Source organism: Macadamia integrifolia, chromosome 8 (genome assembly GCF_013358625.1).
Source record: "Macadamia integrifolia cultivar HAES 741 chromosome 8, SCU_Mint_v3, whole genome shotgun sequence".
NCBI lineage: Eukaryota > Viridiplantae > Streptophyta > Magnoliopsida > Proteales > Proteaceae > Macadamia > Macadamia integrifolia.
Window position 1 is genome coordinate 34,479,142 of NC_056564.1, and position 16,119 is coordinate 34,495,260.

The 16,119-nt window shown below is 44.1% G+C and overlaps 1 protein-coding gene and 1 pseudogene across 1 annotated transcript; both read right to left on the bottom strand.

Annotated features, from left to right (window-relative positions):
• Positions 1-1,289: 1,289 nt before the first annotated feature.
• LOC122086915 lies at positions 1,290-3,690 on the bottom strand (annotated as a pseudogene).
• Positions 3,312-3,662, bottom strand: LOC122086916 (isoflavone reductase homolog). Its single transcript, XM_042655827.1, has one exon. The coding sequence runs from the start codon at positions 3,660-3,662 to the stop codon at positions 3,312-3,314; it is 351 nt and encodes a 116-aa protein (XP_042511761.1).
• Positions 3,691-16,119: the final 12,429 nt, after the last annotated feature.

Here is a 16,119-nt window from a genome sequence, read left to right on the forward strand (position 1 = left end):
TACTGATACTCATCGATATGTATCAATCGATACATACAAATACTCACCGATACGTACTGATACATACCAAAACGTATATTTCACCTTGATTTTATATTTTTCATAGAGTATCAGTACGTGTCGATAGTGTATTGGTGCATATCGATATGTATCATAGGATATATATCGATATAAAACGATTTTAAAAATTTCATGTATCGTATCGGTGTGTATCGTATCGATCGGCTAAATTTAAGATACGTGTCGAAGGGTATCGTATCGGTATCGGAGATACTTTAAACCATGGGTCACGGGAATTATCCGTGCTCTTTAAAAACATTCTAAATTTCCTTTATTTTTTTTTCGATTTTTATTTCAAATTCAGATTTGGAAAGAATTATTCACTGAATTAACTATGGGAATAGGAAGAACTCCAATGGATGGCACCCCGTTCGCCTTGCTGATATTTGTCATCCTAGACCATATAAATATCCCTCAAAAATTTTATTAACTATAGGGAGGAGGGAGGAGGGAGGAGGGAGGAGGGGGGAGGGAGGGGGGGGGGGGAAGAAGAAAAAGAAGACAGAAAGAAAGAAAAATGAAAGGAGGCATGCATTTAAAATATTGAAGGGAAATGATGAACCGTTCTCCCTTCCATTTGAATGACCCTTACTGGCTGATGGGAAATTATGGGAGTTAGGGGTTTCAAATAAATATGCTTCGCAATTGGAGTCCAATCACACTGGCTGCATGTCAATCGGTGACTGTTTCGAGGGCAGGAATTCATTGATAGAATCCGCAAGGAAAACAGGGAGAATATGGGTCAGAACTACCCACTTAGAACTGGAAAATAATCCTCTGTTTTTCTCATCCCTGTTTTTCCTTGTTTTGCTACTTGCAGAACGCGACACGTGGACAACTTTAAGACCAATGCACCAGATGTAATAATCCTCACCCAATCTTGACCGTTGGTCTCTTTATTGTCCACGTGTCGCATTCTGGAGGTAGCAAAACAAGGAAAAACATAGATGGGAAAAACAGAGGATTTTGATCCCTTGGAACTAGGGGATCCAATCACACTGATTGGGTGTCAATCGTACTCTCATAGAAAAATATTTCATTTCGAGGATTGTGATATGTCGACAAATTCCATAGGGCAAACCGGAAAAATGGGCCAGAACTACCTATTTGTAACAAATGGAATCCAACAACACTGATTGGGAACTACTTATTCTTATTTTCTGAAAACAGAAATATACATAGCTCTCTATCTGAACGAAACTTAGAATTGCAATTCTAGCTGAAATTTTTCATAATTGGAAAATCAGAGGTGGGATATTGGTTATTTTCATCGTCAGTTTATCAATGATTTCAGAGATACATGTTGAAGCCTCATATAACTTTGAAGCTTCTTCTTCGCGTTCTCCAATCTCAAAATTTGCTAGGCAGCCTTCATAAAAAAATGTGGTAGAAATGCCCAATCCCTACTTGGGCAACATAATCCATACCTGGAACGTAACAAAGCAAACAATTTAATATTTAAAGAAGAAGCAAAATAAGAGAAACAGTGAAAGAGGAGGAGATCAAGATGGCACCTTTCATAGAAGCGGGGAAGTCTTCTTATAATATGGTGGTCTTCTCTAGTTGCTTCTCAATTAGTTTCTCCCAAATTCCGACCAACTCTCTCTGGGTAAGGATGTTTTCCGGCGGCCTGAGGTAAACTGTTTTATTTAATGTCTGTGGATCATCTATAGTTTTAATGGTGTATGCTGCGATATCATCCTCGTTCAAGAAAATTGCTGCAACCAATTATAACATAAATTTACGTGCATTCATACGCTTCTAAGCAGAACATGAGAAAGGCTACAACCTCATCTGCAGGGGATCCTGAGCTGGACGGAACAGTCTTCAAGTCTTTTAAGAATGATTGATATTGATGAAAAGGAGGGGCACAATTAGAGTTATGTGATAGATGTATTCATTTAAGATGTATTTCTTTAAAATTTAAAGGAAAATTTTATAGAATGATTATACAATCAGCAAAGATGTAAGGTGTTGAATGTTGGGTAGTAAAAAAAAAACATATAAACAAATTTCATATGGCTGAAATGAAAAATGTTATGGTGGATGACAGAAACATAAAATAAAGAATGAACAAATAAGAGCAAACCTAGGCATTGCCCCTATCCATGATAAACTGTGGGAAACTCAGTTGAAGTGGCATAGACATGTGCAATAGCCATCACATGTCCCATTTATAGGAGTGATTTACTTACAATTGATGGAGCTAAAAGAGTTAAAGCTAGGCCTAAATTACCATAGAATAAGTGGTAAGGAAGGACATGCATAGATAGTACTGGAATCTTACATAGCTTTGAATAGAGTGGACTAGATGAATAGGATCATCCATGTAATCGAACCCATTTAGTTGGGATAAGGGTGAGTAAATGAATCCATATCAAGTTCACGTACGAGAATAATCTCGTACGACCTTGGTCCGTGGATTTGGAATCTATAAAATGAAGAGAGAGAAAGTGGATTCCAAATCCATGGACCAGTGTCATACTAGATTGTTCTTGTACGTGATTCAAAGGCGAGTAAATAAGTATTGATATTGATGATGTTTCACTTTTTTAGTGTATATAAAATGGCACAAATGGAAAAATTTAGGGCAAGTTAGCCCAAAGAAAATCAAGGTCAATTAGGATCAATTATAGCCAACCCGGCCTAACGAGGGTCAATTAAGGCTGGGCTGAATGAGAAATCCAAGCCCGACCTTAGGGGTGGGTTGGGCTTGGACTGAGCTAAGAGGACTTAGGGTTAGATTGGAATTTTAAGAAATCTGACATGTTTCACTTGAGTCTGGATCAGGTACTCGTACGGTGTTTGATCCACACTTAGGACTCCACTTAATCTCTCTATTTCTTTAATTGGTTTTTATTTTCAGTAGTCCAAATTAAGAATGGCGAGGACCTGATCCACAACCGTCTCACTCTAGGTAATAATATAACAAACCTCTCATTCTCACCTGTCCCATTACCACCACCATATATAGTAAGTTTTTCCTTCGGAGGTGTGAGCCTTTCCATCTGGGCCAGGTTCCCAACAAAGTAACCAGCAAAGCAGTTGGCTGAGACATAAGTGAAGGGGATGCTGGCACTTTCAATTGCCTTCCTCACAGTCATCTTCTCATCAAAAGTCCCCCTACCAGGTTCAAGTGCATGCCCCATCCGTGACGGATCCATGCCGAACTCCGATGGCAAGAATCGCTGCAGAAATTCACAACATTTCTTTTTAGGTTTATCACTAAGAGAGGGGAATGAAAACTAAGCTTATGATGATAACCATAACTTGACATTTCCAGCTTCTTTGATCGCATCAATAAGCTTTAGTTGGTAAAGAATATTATGACTTCTAAAATGAACACCGGAGATGGCACATATAACAACATCAACTTGTTTCACGGCATCAACGAGGCTCCGGTGTTCGGAAAAAGAGGCTTCGATAAGATGGGCTCCGAGCTCCTTGAATGACATGAGCATCTTAAGTTTGTCAATGTCTAAGCCGATCTCCGGGCGTTGAAGGACATAGGTGGGGTGACCTTGTGCTAAACTTGCCTTAACAATCCTCTTGCCTAGGTACCCAGTTCCACCAACTACAAGGACCTTGCTTTTTAGAGCCATAATATCCTTAAATTTGATCTCTCTTCTACCTGTGATAGACACATGGAGGCTCTCTCTCATCTTCTTCTTATGTCCTTATATAATGTTCGTGGTGCATTGGTGCATGTACTGGCAATTTGGCACCAATGGGTTGGTGAATTTGAGTTTAGTTGATCTCTTACGTTGCTTAGTATCAACCAATACGATTACCTTGCACTCCAAGGATACAACTGTGCATATATATCTTTCTATTAATATTCTCCATGTTTATGGCATGTGCATATTTCCTTTCTTTGTAAACCATGTAAGTATGGAAAGTTTGGATTCTATATTGTAACAAGGTTGGTAAGTCCAACCATACACCATATTTCAAGTCAATCTAGCTATCACAAATTAATATTCTAGCTTGGTATCAAGAGCTAGGCATGCCTAATCAGTTTTTTTGCTCCAACGAGCCTACTGAAATGTGGTTTTTCTTTTTCGCTGCTGGTGATCTTCCCTTTGCACGAACTTCTACACATTTTTAATGGCTGACGTCAACACACCCCTTAATTCCCACCATCCATCAAACCCTTCTCTCTCCAACAACAACACCACACCACCACCATCTACACCAGGCCACCTGCCAACCATACCACCACCACCACCCAACCTGCCTCCTCTCTCATGCCTTCTCATCACTTTCTATCCATTAAATTGGATCCAAAGAACTTTCTTTAAGGCCGAAATTCCCTCTTGGATCATGAACGGGAGCCCTTTGCTCTCAGAGAATTAGTTCCCCTTCTTTTATGTGACGAGGCTTCATGTGTTTATTAAATGCCTTAGCCATCAATTGTGTATATTTCTTCAAATTATCCATGGCTTTCATCCGCTTCTCTCTAAGAAATTGAGCTTATCATGCTTGATTTTTATCTATTCTCCCTCGGGTGACTGACTATCGAGGAGACTCCTACATCTTTCAGATATGGGACTAGGGCCTGAATACTTGTTAGAAAAAAAAAAAATCTGATCCTATTGCTGCCTTGCATTGGCATCATCTAGAAAACTCCCTCATGAGTATGCTCATTGCCTCTTTAAGTGAGGGAATTTTTCTGTTGATCATTGGGAAGACAACTAGTCATGGGATCTGGGAAACAAATACTATCGCTTTTGCTTCTTCATCCACCACATGAGTTCTCTCTCTACATCTTGCATTACAAGATCTGGTTCACAAACCAGATGAGTCCATCATTGCGTTTCTCCATCATGCCAAAACAATTGATGATGAATTATCTGCTCCCAACAAGCTCCTTCTTATGGAGGACTTTAACATTTATGTTTTTTTGTGCCCTACAGTATGACTTTCTTGATATTATCTCGTCACTTTTATGCCGCCCTGAGCAGCTGTATACACGGATATCCATGCCCTTCTTCTCAGCCATGAATTCCTTCATGGTTCATCTCTAAAGAAATTGACTAAAGCATCTTCCACTACAAAATTCGTAGCTGCCAATACTGCTCAACCTCAACCTATGCGGGGTACCCTTTTTTTTTAGTAGCCACGTTCCAACTCCCCAAACTGTGGTTCTTCCCGTGGTCGTAGTTGGAGGGAGCATGGACGTGGACATAATGGTCGTCTGTACTGTGTTATTTTCCAGCACACAAATCAAGTTGCCACCAACTGCTACTACCACCAGCAGCCATGTAACCCACCATATATATATATATCCTACCCCACCCCACACTACTTATCCCTATCCCCCCAACCCCTACCCCCCCATCTACCCATCTCAGTCCCCTACCCTCCTCTACTTCTGCACCGCACACATGGTTCTTGGACATTGGAGCTATCCATCATGTGACTCCGGACAGCCAACCCTTCTCCTCCTATGATCCATACTCTGAATAGGATCATCTCCATATTGCTAATGGTAAGGGTCTTATTATTTTTCACACCGGTAAATCAATAACTCTTCTCCCTCTTGGGCATTTCAATTTTCTAATGTTTACATTTACCTACAATAACAAAAACTTCCATTTGTATATTTTGAATTCACCCATCTTCCTTTTTTTGTTTTCTGTCATGGATTTGTGAACCAAAGCTATTCTTCATACTAGTTGGGCTTTACATGTTCTCTATAGCTCCTATCTCTGCTCTGTCTACTAGTATTGCTGAAAGGATTTGTATGATGGCTAACATCACAGCTTGGTCACACCATGAACACATGCTTCATACGATGATTAGTCAAAATAAATTGCCTTGCTTTTCAAATAAATTAAGCTCTTTATGTTCCACTAGCCAGTTTGGCAATGAATTTGGCAGAGGGACCAATATGAGGGGCGGCTGTAACCGTCACCCAGTGCAAATATGCACTTGCCTAGTTTTTTTTTTTTTTGAAAAATTTGACCTTTCGAGAGCGATTCCGAGAGCTACGAGCATCAAAATTTTACGCATGAGATATTGATGAAATCTTCTCGATGAGTACTATCTAATAATGTAGAATTTGAGCCTATGGCTTGAGAATTCACGATACTTAAGAAAACAGAGAATCTGCTTTGTATTAATAGAATTCCAGCATTCTAGGAATATTAGCAGCCACCTCCGGTCACCACCGGTCACCCCCATAGTATTTTCAATCACTTTAATTGAAAAAGAATCAACTATATGACATGTAATCATTCGGTATCCGGATTCTAGGTGTTGGGTTCATTGAAGTAGGTATTAGAATTTCTAGCGTTTTGAAACTTTCATGGATGATTCCAGGAGCTACGAGTATCAAAATTTTACGCACGAGATATCAACGAAATTCTATCGAAGAGTAATATCCAATAATGTAAGATATCAGATCTTTTATGACTCAAGAATTCACAAGAATCAAGAAAATAGAGAATTTTCATTATATTAACTAAATTATGGGATTCCTGAGAATATTGGCAACCACCTCCAGTCACCCCTATAGTGTCATCTATCACACAAAGTGAAAAAATATCAATTATTCTACACATAATCATTCGGTTTCTGAATTCAAGGTGTCAGGTTGACTGAAATAGGTATTAGGGTGTCTAAGGTTTTGCTAGGAAAACTGTGTCCTCCTAAGAAGCAAACGTACTAACTTCTCCGTCGCCCATATATCATCATTGTCAAAAGAGGGGGAGTAGGTGTAATACCTTACTTCTTAAACTTGGTCTAATTACACGGTTGACCCAGTTTAACTATGCAGGATCCGAACCGGAGAGAGTTAGAGCGGGCTCCTTGTGGACTATGATGGCAAGGGTGACCTTAAACACCGGCTGGCCCGACAAGTCCGAACCAGTGCCAGAAGAGACGGGAGTACCCAAGCCGTGTACATGCACCTATCATAAGGCCATGTACGGGTAAAGCAGGTATTGTAGCCGTATATTAAGGTGTATACGTATATTACATCGTATGATAGGGGTGGGGTTCCCGCCGAGGCCCGAACTCTGTCAAAATCCCAAGTTTTGGCCCTCAGGTGGGCGGACGGGTGGGTGCACCCACCCACCTGAGTGACCCATCCATGTGAACTATTTAGTTATTTAAGAAGTATATATATAGCATTTATGATTTTCTTTTATTTTCATTTATGACACTCGTACGTCGGTGAGGATAGTAAAGAGGAGAAAGAAAAGAAAGGGGAGAAGAAGGGAAGAGAAGGTAGAGGAAGAAGAGAAGGATTTCAGCGGCGCCGAAGCTTGATCTTCCCATTCCGGCGCAGGAAGAGTGATCCTCAACACTAGATCTACATTTAGAGGTAAGCAAAGTTGGGTTCCTTAAACATTCACCATACCCAAGCATAAACCCTTGATTCGAGTAGGGTTTCTTGAGATCTTGTAAATCCCATTTGAAATGATGAATCTAAGGTTTAATAGGTGATTTATGTGTTGATCTTGAAGGATTTGAAGAGGTATTGACAAGGTTGGTGAAGCATTGTGGGTTTGAAGTGATTTTGAGGGTTTGAAGGTGTTCTTGAGCAAGGAAGGTAAGATGGCTTCCCATCACTTGAATCTAACCTAGATCTAGGTTCGAACCATCCTATAAGACATTGAAAGTGTGAAGAATGGGTTGGGAAAAGCCCCATTTGAATCCCAAAGAATGGAGGAAGTTGAAAAGAAACAGCAGTTTTTTCGCCAAGACCGGTGGGCCATCTGGCCCTCCTGTGGACACCCGCCTGAGAGGGCAGGGCCTTCAGGCACGACCGACAGGCTAACCGGTGGGCCACCCTGCCCGCCGATCTTAACAGGCCCCCCTGGCCCAACCGGTGGGCCAACCGGCGGGCCAACCTGCCCGTCGATCCAGACCGGTGGGCCAGACAGGTGGGCTGTCTGACCCACCTATGAGGCCTCGGAGGTGATTTTTTCCGTCCGATTGGACCCAAATCAGACGTGTGACCTCCTTTTAGGATTCTAAACATGATCATGTCATTGGATCGTGTTAATGTTGATTTCAAAAATGGTGAAGTACTAACCCCGCTCAATCATGTTAGGTTCACCAAATCCTACGCTTCTCGCACCGGATCTCACCCGTACCGAGAGGGAATCCTTGTACACTACGGGTAAGTGGGGAGAGGACATTTGGCCTTCTTTCAAGGCATTGTTTGGCATTTATTTACTTGTATCTAGTCTAGTCATGCCATCATGAATATGCTATCTAGATTAGTCATTCTCACATTGTTATGCATGTGTGCTATGTTTACTTTCTAAATGCCAAGTGATGAGATGCTTATGTGATTGAATGTTGACATCATTGCGCATGATGCATTGATAGACCAGATGCCTTAGTCGGCTTGGAAATGAGTGCATTGGTGGCCCGTGGTATGGGACGCGGTGGCACTATGCAATCTTACTATTGTCATATAGGAGCATGCGGTTTAGGATTTTACCTTCCTGTTCTACAACCCTTCCCAACAGGGGTTAAGGTGTTGGGTTACCATTTGGGGGGAAGCAGTGGTCGCGGTTGTTGGGTCACTGTGGTGGTTAGACATAACGCCCGGCGGGTCAATAGGACAGTCGGCAACCCCGGTGGTACATTCAAGAGGGCCAATCGTACTGCTTTTAAATTGCTGGAGTCACCACCTTTAATTTCAGTCATTTACATTTCCGTTGAGAGCTAGTGGTCGGTATGTTTTTACTTTTCTTAGTACTCACGGTGGGCCTTCTCCGACAGCCCTATGGGCGTATCGCGGGATGGAGTTTGCGGCTCATACTCGGAGTATACGCACACTGTGGCTGTAGTAGCACTAAACCGAAGACTTAGTAATGTTGCTTAGGTGGATGTGATTTAAAATGTATTGCATGGCATGTAGTGCATATGATTGTGTTTTGATGTGTGGACTGTTGTGTGGTCCATCTTACCACTTACTGAGCTAGTGAGCTCATCCCACGGGTACCCCCTTTTTAGATGATTTTACAGGTCATACATCTGAAGAGCACGGGGTGGGTCCCACAGTCGAGTTCCCTGAAGAGGACTGATGGGCCCCTGAGGAGTTAGAGCACGGCACTGACTGCTCGTCCGAGAGTTGTGCTACAGGATCACAGTTCTGATGCCGAGCTGAGCTCCACTTTTGAGGCCGAGCTGAGCTCTACCATGTGATGCTGAGCTGGGCTCAACCCTTGATGTCGAGCTGAGCTCTGGCCTTTGATGCCAAGCCGAGCTGTGTACTCTGATTATTTTGATGGTTTCCTTTATATACTTGATATGTGAATTGTACTTTTATTGTGTAAATATCATGCCCTCAGGCCCACATGTATATAACTATTGTATCACAATTCGGGTATCAAGTGTTATGGGAACATTCACAGGTAAACCTAGTCTTCCGCTGATCTGATAAGCTTATATTAGTTGTGTGTATACTGTGGTGGAATACAGTATCAGATGATCCTGACAGGTTTGGGTTAACCGGTGTTAACCCGGTCATTGGCCCGGTTCAGTGTGAACGGGGTGTGACAACGGTGGTATCAGAGCGTGATGCTCTGCTCCACTCACAGCATACCATTAGAATCCCGTAGACTCTATAATAGGGAAATGGGGTTGGGTTAATGTAAAAGCTTTAAAGAGTAAAAGCCAAAGAATGAAGTATTAAAAATGGTTGCATTAGATGTTGCATTCATGGCATGCGTGAGAGTAGATAAAAGGTAAATAAGTTGATGTTATAACCTATCGAGTACTAGTTTGACAAAATTTTGGCAGCATAACGGCGTAAAATGGGATTTCCAAATTTTTTTTACACAAACACATGATAAAAAATACATTCGTATACGACAAAGATCAAAAATAACAAAATACACCACAACTAAACTACACAAGTAATCAACATATGAATTCACCACAAATAAACCGCTATCAAAATATATTATTCCACAAATGATTCCAGTTACAGTGCAAATACAAGGAATGAGAAGAAATGAAATATACAACATGGTCCACAAAAAGGAAAATAGATAAAAAGCTGGTGTGGGTGAGCTAAGCCCTCACTGGTCATCGTTGTCGTCATCAATGATCACCACGTTCGCCGGAGGTCTAGAGTTGATGTCGAGGCGATGGTCGTAGTAGTCAAACCTCACGTTCACCAACCGTACCGCCCTCCGTAGTCGGCCAAAATCTACTGACATGGCGTTGGCCGTGGTGCTCAAGTCCTGGCCCAGTTGGAGAAAGGAGTTCTCCAAAGTAACCTGCCTCTCCAGGATACGTTCCTCCCTGGAGGCACTCTCGTCCAGCCTTCTCAGTAACTGAACTTGGCCATCCTGCAAGGTCTGCATGGTGGACATCATGCCCTCAAAGTCGTATGCACCACTCCCAGGTGGTGGGGCTCTATGCTGTGAGGTTGCAGCTCTGGAGGAACCAGGATCGGGACCTCTCGACTCCTGAGGCACCTCCTCAGGGATGTCACCACCCACCAGATCATCCTCCTCGTCCTGAGGAACATAGTCCTTATCATCCCCGCTGGACTCCTCCTCCATGTGGACATCCTCCATAGGGGCAGCCCTCCTACCCCTACCTCTCTGAGCTCCTACTCTCGGAGGTGTATCCATGAGGGTATAGAGACCCATCCTCAGGAGGTTACCCCGGTCGAACCTATCAGCCGGAGTCTTCCCCTCCTCGTCGCTCAGGTCCACCCCGAAGAACTTGAAGATCCTAGTGAGGATCCTGCCATAGGGGAATCCTCCATCCTCAGGGTGGGAAGTGTGGTGCTCCATCGTCTTGAGAATGATGTACGGCAGGCACAAGTGCTCGACACCTCCCTCTACGGCCGTGTATATGCAGCAAGCGATGAAGGCCACCATGAAACCCACCTGGTTCCGATGACCTCCTTTGGGGAGCAGGTTGAACTGGACCAAATGGGAAAATAAGCGAACCTCGGGGTAGAAGGATGTCTTGGACTCCGGACGGGTATTGCTACCGCAGATGGTCTCATAGATGAAGTCCGGCGTCTCCAAGCTCATAAATGGTCCCAGAGGCTTACTCCTGGGGGGACTGTAGTATCGGTGCCCAGCTGTTGATATGCCCAAGATGCTGGCTAAGGTATCCACGGTCAGCTGGATGTCGACCCCCTTCACCAAGCTAACTATGGTGAACTCCCCGTACGGATAAGAAACCTCCAAGTTGCAGTAGAACCGGCGGGCTAGCTGCTCGTAGCATGGACGGTCTACGTGGAGGATAGACTCCCAGCCCAGTGCTGAGAACCTCTCCTGAAGCCGAGCCTTGTGGAAGTCATCGACTACCACGGTCTTCTCCATCATCACCGACCTCTTCAGGAAAGCCGGCCAGTTGGCTGCTGCCTCTGCACTATGGAAGAGCTCCTCATCATAGTCTGAAGGGTCAGACCGGGCAGGTCCAGGTCTCCTTGTGCGGGGGGCTGAAGAGCTGGTTCCCGCACTCTTCTGCTTAGAAGCGGTAGTCTTACGTCGAACGCCAGAAGAAGAGGGTCCCTTGCCGGTGCGAGATGACATCCTGGCAAGAAGAAAAGAAAGCAAGGTGAGTGGGGAAAGGAAAATGACAGCAGTAAAGGGTAGCCCCAAAACTCAAATTTCTCGCAAAATAGAAAAAAACGAAAAGCTAGAAATGATAGGGAGCCTATGAACGAGATGCACGGTAAGTGCCAACGCGGGGTCATGATAAAACAACAAAATGATAGCAAGGAGCATATGTAACTTGAAACTATAGGTCTAAGATGGGAATGCCATGGTAGCGGGATCGTGAATGTACAAAAACACACCCTAATAGACTATGGAGGTCCACAAATACCAAGTATGTGATGGAAATCAAGGAAACCCAATACAAAAGAGGGGTTTTTCATGGGGAGACATGGGGATTCCAAGCAAAAGAGACATTTCACGAATTCTATAGCATGTTAAGCACAAATCAAGTGTAATGCATAAAAAATGAATCATTAATTGGATAAAAAGAGCGAGAATTGAAGAAATCCCCAAATTGGGAAAACTAGGGCACGATTTGGGGTTTTTCTCCAAATGAGGAGATAAAATCCTAATAAACTAGAAATGACCACAAGAGAAACATCACAATCACATGGAAATGCTATCCTATGGAAAGAAATATGGAAAGAAAGCCTAGATTAAAGTCTACACATGGATTTACCCCCCAAGTGAAAATTCTAAGGAAAAAGAGAAGGAGAACTTTCTTGGAAGTGGGAGATGTGAACCTTCTCAAACGCGCCGGGTTGATGAGTGGAACCGCGAGTGGAAGCGCCGAGGAGACCTCCAAGATCACCCAAGGAAGAAAGGGAGAAAGAGAAAGAGGAAAGGAAGGAGGTAAGACAGAACAGGGCCTGTAGGGCCCTGTTCGTGTTTTTACTTGGCCAGGACCGGCGGGCCCCTACCCGCCGGTGCAACCCACCGGTTGTGGAAATTGGGAAAATTAAAAATTTTTTTTTATTTATATTACTAATATGATTATATTGATTATTATTATTATTATCCCTATGTTAATGTGTTATGGTCAAGTGGGACCATTGACATACCTGTTGGGGCATTGGCCCTGTATCTTGGAATTAAGTTGCGGTTAATTGCAAACTATCATACACTACAATACCCTATGTGATGGCATATAATTGTGTGCCAAAATCAACCTTACGGTGTTTAACCAATATGGTGTGTGATATGTTCCAGGTACAGGGATACGATGGTACGTACTAGATCCGGTAGCAATGCCTGAGGTACCTCACGTGGTCCTCGTCTGGTCAGTCGACCACTGAATCCCAGGGGGTCCCGCTCTGTGGGGCAATCCTCACCTCCACCACCTTTAGAGACCCTTGGTCAGGGTGGGGCACATGGGGACCCACCTATGACTACACTCCCGGACCCTCCACCGGTTATTACTCTGGGAGATGTTGCTACCATAATTCAGCAGTCACAACAGGCTTTTCAGCAAAAAATACTTCAGCAACAAATACTTCAGCAACAGTAAGCATTTATGACTGCTATTCAGCAACAATTGGAGCTTTCTCAATTGGGTAAACCTCCCCGGGTACTCACTCCACAGGACCCGCCTATAGGGTCGGGAACGGGACCACAAGTGGGGGGTACACCTCCAATTCCACCATTCGGTATTCCTCAGTATGGGGTGCCTCCTCTATACTCTTACTATAATACCCCGCTTCTTAAATCCGGTCTGATTTCACGGTTGAACTGGTTTAACCATGCAGGAACCGAGCCAAAGGAAATTAGAGCGGGTTCCTTATGGGCTATGATGGCTCGGGTTAACTTAAACACCGGCTGGCCTGACAAGTCCGAGCCAGTGCCAGAAAAGACGGGAGTGCCCAAGCCGTGTACATGCACCTACCATAAGGCTATGTACGGATAAAGCAGGTATTGTAGCCGTATTTTAAGTTATATAGGTATGCTACATCGTATGCCGGGGGTGGGGTTCGCGACGAGGCCCGAACCCGGTCAAAATCCTAAGTTTGGCCCTCAGGTGGGTAGGACAGGTGGGTACACCCACCCACCTGAGTGACCCATCCATGTGCACTATTCACTTAATTAGGAATTATATATATAGCTTTATGTTTTCTTTTCTTTCCATTTATGTCACCCGTACGTTGGTGAGAATAGTAAAGAGGAGAGAGAAAAGAAAGGGAAGAAGAAGGGAAGAGAAGGAAGAGGAAGAAAAGAGGGATTTCAGCGGCGCCGAAGCTCGATCTTCCCATTCCGGCGCCGGGAGGGTGATCTTCAACTCTAGATCTACAGTTAGAGGTAAGCAAAGTTGGGTTTTGTGAACATTCACTATACCCAGGCTTTAAACCCTTGATTCGAGTATGGTTTCTTGAGATCTTGTAATTCCCCTTTGAAATGATGAATCTAAGGTTTAATAGATGATTTATGTGTTGATCTTGAAGGATTTGAAGAGACATTGACAAGGTGGAAGAAGCATTGTGAGTTTGAAGTGATTTGGAGGGTTAGAAGTCGTTCTTGAGCAAAGAAGGTAAGATGGTTTCCCATCACTTGAATCTAACCTAGATCTATGTTAGAACCATCCTATAGGACCTTGAAGGTGTGAAGAATGGGTGGGGAAAAGCCCCATTTGAATCCCCAAAGAATAGAGAAAGTTGGAAAGAAATAGGGTGTTTCCCATCAAGACCGGTGGGTACAACGGGTGGGCCCCTACCTGCCTGTGGGTACCCACCTGAGAAGGCAGGGGGGCCTTCGGGCCCAACCGGCGGGCCCAACCGGCGGGCCCAACCGGTGGGCCCAACCGGCGGGCCCCTACCCTCCAGTCCTAGTAGGGGCCCCTGGCCCAACCGATGGGTACAACCGGCAGGCCATACCGGCGGGCCCCTACTTGCCGGTCCCAATCGGTGGGTAGGACCGGTGGGCCAGACTACCCACCCGTCTAACCCACCCGTGTGGCCCCGAAGGTGATCCTTATGTCCGATTGAACCCAAATCGGACGTGTGATCTTCTTTTAATGTTCTAAACATGATTTTATCATCGGATCATATTAATTTTGATCCTAAAATGGTGAAGTACTAACCTCGCTCAATTATGTTAGGTTCACCAAATCCTACTCGATTCTCACTGGATCTCACCGTACCGAACAGGAATCCTCGTACGCTACAGGTAAGTAGGGAGAGGACGTTTGGCCTTGTTTCAAGGCATTGTTTGACATTCATTTAATTATATCTAGTCTAGTCATGCCATCATGAATAGGCTTTGTAGATTAGTCATTTCTCATATTGATGTGCATATGTGCTATGTTTAATTTCCAATTGCCAATTGAATGAGATGTTTATATGTTGAATGTGGACATCATTATGCATGTTGCATTGATAGACTAGATGCCGTAGTCAGCTTGGAGATGAGTGCATTGGTGGCCAGTGGAATGGGACACGGAGGCACTATGCAATCGTACTAATGTCATATAGGAGCATGCGGTATTAGGATTCTCACCATCCTGTGCTACGACCCTTCCCAACAGGGGTTAAGGTGTTGGGTTATTATTTGGGGGGAAGCAGTGGTCGCGGTCGTCGGGTCACTGTGGTGGTTAGACATAACGCCCAGCGAGTCATGTAGGACAGTCGGTAACCCCGGTGGTACATTCAAGAGGGCTAATCGTACTGCTTTTAAATTGCTGGAGTCAGCACCTTTATTTTCAGTCATTTACATTTCTGTTGAGAGCCGGTGGATGGCATTGTCTTTACTTTTCTGAGTACTCACAGTGGGCCTTCTCCGACAGCCCTATGGATGTATCGCGGGAGGGAGTTCGTGGCTCGTACCCAGAGTATACGCGCACTGTGGTTGTAGTAGCACTAAAACCAAGGACTTAGTAATGTTGCTTAGGTGGATGTGATTTAAAATGTATAGCATGGCATGTAGTGCATATGATGTGTTGTGATGTGTGGACTGCTGTCTTGTCCAACTTACCACTTACTGAGCTAGTGAGCTCATCCCATGCATACGCCCCTTTTTAGATGATTTTGTAGGTCATACATCTGAGGAGCATGGGGTGGGTCCGACAGTCGAGTTTCCTGAAGAGGACTGGTGGACCCCTGAGGAGTTAGAGCACGGCACTGACTGCTCATGCGAGAGTTGTGCTGCGGGATAGCAGTTCTGAGGCCAAGCTGAGCTCCACCTTTGAGGCCATACTGAGCTCCACTTCTGAGGCCGAGCTGAGCTCTACTACGTGATGCTGAGCTGGGCTCAACCCTTGATGCTGAGCTGAGCTCTAGCCTTGATACCGAGCCTAGTTGTGTACTCTGATTTTTGGTGGATTTCCTTATGTACTTGATATTTGAATTTTATTCTTTTTGTGTAAATATCATGCCTTCGGGCCCACATGTATATTATTATTGTATCACAATCCGGGTATCAAGTATTATGGGATTATTCACAAGTAAAACTTAGTCTTCCGCTGATCTGATGAGTTTATATTAGTTGTGTGTATGCTGTGGTGGAATACAGTATCTGATGATCCTGGCAGGTTTGGGTTCACCGGTGTTAACTCGGTCACCGCTCCGGTTCAGTGCGAACG